General features: G+C 48.9%; 1 protein-coding gene across 1 annotated transcript; it reads right to left on the reverse strand.

Moving 5' to 3' along the window:
• Positions 1–987: 987 nt before the first annotated feature.
• Positions 988–2,517, reverse strand: LOC106323968. Its single transcript, XM_013762003.1, has one exon. The coding sequence runs from the start codon at positions 2,515–2,517 to the stop codon at positions 988–990; it is 1,530 nt and encodes a 509-aa protein (XP_013617457.1).
• Positions 2,518–4,609: the final 2,092 nt, after the last annotated feature.

Consider the following 4,609-nt stretch of genomic DNA (forward strand, 5'->3'; position numbering starts at 1 on the left):
TGAAATACAGGGAGCAAAAGAACAAAAATCCGGGAGCACCTTATAATCTGTGCTTATCTAGACGTGGAAATCAGCAAAGACTGGCACTAGGGTCACTACACCCATACCACCAACCCCTAAGCCTGATTGTAACTTCCTGCAGAAGTAGAACTCTGTAGTTATCAGCTTCCGAGGGTTGTGTGGTCGTGCAACTTATCATTGAGGGTTGGCCAGGATCGGAGGTCTCTTTGACCTGATCCAGCTCGTTTGCCCCTTTAAGTATTATGGTATTCGTACTCTCTTTATAATCGGAACTATTTTTTTATATAGGCCATGTCCGTAGACTTTCAGCGTACATATGAGTAGAAAAACATAATGCTTAAATAAAAGATAGAATAATAATATAGAAATCATGGTCCGGAGACCGTACAAGATATCAGCTTGCGAGATACCCAGGTGGTTAGGCCATGTTTTACCTCTTATTGCTGTGTGACCCGTGGGGTTTGACTTGCTTTCGAGACGAATGTCTTCGTTGGAGGGTTCCTTCATCCTCTGCAGGGTTCTGCATAATTTTGAATCTAGGGACCTCGTTTGGGAGCTGTTTCATTCCCCAGCCCTTGCAGATCTCTGTGCTGTTGACGTTCGGGGGCCACTATCTCCTATTGATGGAGGTTTTCAGCGCCTCCATGAAGCATGTGGTCGCCTTCGTCCACTGGAGCAAATGGGTTCAGAGGTCCCCTATCTCCGTCTGGTGCCTGCTGGGAGCTCTCTTCTGAGGGGGTTTTGTCGAAGTATTCATGCCCCACTCGTTTATTTGCGAGACCGCCGGTTGATAACTGTTGAAGTTTCTGGTTATCTTGTCTATGTGAGGCGGATGACGAGGGTCCTGCGGGGACTAGATTTTGCGAGCATGTGTAGCTTTGAAAGTTCTTACGGGATACCATGCGAAGCGGTCGACGTAAGCTCTCTGGGAGTTTTTTGGATATAGGTCCGGACCATGCGTAATTGCTATAAGACCTTGGTCTTCCCCTTTAAGGTGGTCTGGTAGCAGGACCTAGAATTCTCCTGGTCTCCTCGGATTGCTCTGATGCCCCAGGGTGTAGGGAACTTCACTATTTGATGGAGGGTTGAGGGGACTGCTCCCATATCGTGAATCCAGGGTCGTCCTAAGATCATGTTGTATGCCGATTCGGAGTCCACGACCAGGAATTTGGTAGATAGGTTGATCCCTTCAGCATATACTGGTAGAACAACCTCCCCAGCGGTTTGCTTGCCCTCGACGCTGAACCCGATTAGTGGAGTTACTTTGCGCGTCAGGGTATTCAACTCTAACCCTAGGTCTTGGTACGCCGTCAGGAAGATGATATTGCTGGAGGACCCGTTGTCTACTAGTATTCTTTTCACCAAACAGTTTGCTATGTTGAGAGAGACAACTAGAGCGTCATGGTGAGGAGCTAATATCTTCTCTTGCTCCTTGGCTGTGAAGCTTATTTCGTCGGTACCTAGAAGTAGGCGTTTAGGTTGAGCAGTCTCCAGGCCGTGTTTAGCATTACGGGTGCTCTTCTTCGCAGCTGCATGACTCAAGCCACTTACTTCATAGCCTCTTGAGATGACATGAATCACCCGATCCTGGTGAGGTGGTGAGATTGGTGCATCTCCTTTGGATTTCCCTGATGCTTCTTTGCTGAGATGAGCCTTGGCTTTCTCTGAAAGGAATTCTCGGAGATGCCCCTTTTGGAGAAGTTCATTGATCTCAATCTTCAGGGCGACGCAGTCTTCAGTTTTTTGGCCGTGATCGCGATGGAAGTCGCACCAGAGTCCCGGGTTCCGGAATGAGTCAGGTGCTTTCATATTTGGAGGCCACTTGACCTGTTGGCCCATCTGCCTCAGCGTGTTGAACAGCTCTGGTGTGGACATTGAGAGATGGGAGATATCGGGCCAGGTAGACACAGACATCCCCTCTTCTTTTTCTAATGGCCGGTATTGGAACCTGCCCCGGCTCCTGCTTCCGGAGTCCTTGGATCCCTTTTCGGAGGATCTCTCTTCTCGGTCTCCCCAGTCCAATCGGGTGTACCTCTGATCCTGTTTAGGTTGAGCCTTGGCGCGGCTAGCGACGTCCTCTTCCCACTTCACCTGTACCCACCCTCGGGATAGCACATCCTCCATGGCTTTGCAAGGGTACATGGTTAGCTCTTTGTAGAGCCCTCCGTCTGGAAGCAGGCCTCTCTTGACGGCAGAGATTGCGGTAGGGATGTTGCATTCAGGGACCGCTACCTTCTCTTGATTGAAACGGGCTATGTAGTCCCGCAGGGGTTCTACTCGATGCTGGAGGATCTCGTAGAGACCGTCTGAAGTCTTCTTCAGGCTCCTGCTACTCGCGAATTTTTCTACGAACTTGTCGCTCAGGCTGGCAAAGGAAGAGATGGACCTGGTAGGGAGTTTGATATACCATTGCAAGGCGGGTCCAATCAGAGTGGAGCCAAACCCTTTACACATGGTAGCTTCTCGGGACTCCTTGGGGAGCGCAACCGCTAGCATCCTCTATTTATATTGTGCTATATGATTGTCGGGGTATCCGGTCCCATCGTACATCTTGATGCTGGGGAAGGAGAATTTTCGAGGCATCTCGACTGAGGTGATCTCCTCGGCGAAGGGAGTATCTTTGTACGAGTCGGGGTTGCTCCTCCGGATTGGGGGAGCTACTCCTGGTAGACGTTCCACCATGGATTGCATGGCGTCGAACCTCTTGGAAAAGATCTGCTCCAGATAGGCGGTTATGGAAGACTCGACTGCCGTCTTCTCGGGCTCTTCTTTCTTGGGTTTAGGTTCGGAATCACTTTCCTCAAGGTCGTGGAACTGGTGATCGTCGATCCCTTCCCGTGTTGCCCCGGACGCTCCGGATGCAGGTGTCGCGTTAGTGGTGCCTTCTCCGGTGTTGGGAGTGCTCAGGTTTCCCATAGGTCGAACCCGAGTGTTGAAGCGACGCTTCTTGCTGCTCGCCGTGTTGGGAGCTTTGTTCTGGTCTCAGAGTGCAGCGTTCTCCGTCTGTAGTTGGTTGAGTGTCTCGGCGCTTAACTCCAGCTGTTTGGAGTGTTCACCAAGTTTTTCCTTCAGGCTCTGAACCTCGGAGGAAAGCTCTGGATTTTTTGTTGTTTCCCGAGCCTTGTGCAAGTCGGTTACTTGGCTCTGCAGTCCGTCGATCTGTCGTTGAAGCTCGGCTTCTCTTGGGGTAAATTCTGATGGATTGTCTTGCTCATCCACCACCATCGTCACGTAGCTTAGGTTACTCCCCTCCTTCTAGCGCCAAACTGTTAGGGGATTTTTGTGTAGGCTCTTTGTGAGTACTACGGAACGATGGATAAGGTAGTAAACCGAGGGTGTTTGTATGTATTTCGTGAGGATTTAGAGATGATACTGAAGAAATAGGCTTGAAGAGACTTTTATTAGATAGAACGAACAAGATTACAAGGTATTGAGTAAGAACCCTGATTATAGCCATTTAGTTCTAGTTTCTAAGCCTTGGAGAAGTCGATCCTTTGCTTGAGGGCTGTTGTCGCTCTTATATAGTCGTCTAGAAGTCAGTTTCATCAGGTTAAACTCTTCCATATTCGGAAATATGGAAGGTTAAGTTTTCCATTTCTTGGAAGGAAGCAGGGTCCAGGGACCGAGCTTAAGGTTCCCTCCGGCGGGGACCCGGGGAACCCATTTACCAGGGATCCGGGGATCTGAGTCCTGCCTGGAGGCTGGGGAAAATAATACCGGGATATTTTTCCCCAAAAAGTTCTACACCAACAGATCAGCCATTCGACCTCCAACTATTCACAGAGATTTCGAGTTGAAGCCGCAGTACTACACACTCGTGGAACAGACACCCTACTATGGGTTATCTCACGATCATCCTAAGGACCATTTGGAGAGGTTCGAGGATCTCATATCTGCTATTAAAGTCGAGGGAGTCTCTGAAGACTACCTCATATGCAAGCTCTTCAAGTACTAACTTGCTGGAGATGCTTCGCATTGGCTTAAGCAGCTGCCACCAGGATCCCTAACATCATGGAGCGACATCAAGATTGCATTCTTATGAAACTTCTTTGATGAAGCACATGCTGAAGACTTGAGGAGCAAGATTGCTACATTCACTCAGGAGCTTGCAGAATCATTCAGAAGCTCCTAGATTAGATTCAAGTCTTATCAGAGAGACTGTCCACACCATGGATTCAATGAAGTAAAACTGTGCAGTACTTTTTACAGAGGCATTGCAGTGCAATACCATATGGCTCTGGATGCATCCAGCAATGAGAACTTCAACACCAGGAATCCAGAGGAGGCATTGATGGTCATTGAAAACCTAGCATCTAGCAGCAGCACCAAGAACACTGATTTTGAGAGGAAGAGATCTACCACCATCCTGGGGAATGATTAGATGGATGAGGTGAAGGCAAAGTTGGACAGTGTTCACAAGCTTCTCATGAAGCAGGTCTGCTTGGTTGAAGATTCAGAGATAGACACAGAGAGTAGAGCAGAGGAAGCAGATGTGAACTTCATCAGTGGAACTGGATTCCAAGGGTCTGGAAACCAGGGTGGAAACCGAAACTCCTATGGAAATAGGGGCAATTTCAACCAGAGATCG

The sequence above is a fragment of the Brassica oleracea genome, chromosome C2 (assembly GCF_000695525.1).
Source record: "Brassica oleracea var. oleracea cultivar TO1000 chromosome C2, BOL, whole genome shotgun sequence".
Lineage (NCBI taxonomy): Eukaryota > Viridiplantae > Streptophyta > Magnoliopsida > Brassicales > Brassicaceae > Brassica > Brassica oleracea.

Coding starts and splice junctions, on each gene's coding strand:
- LOC106323968 (XM_013762003.1), bottom strand. CDS start 2,517: ATGCTAGCGGTTGCGCTCCCCAAGGAGTCCCGAGAAGCTACCATGTGT.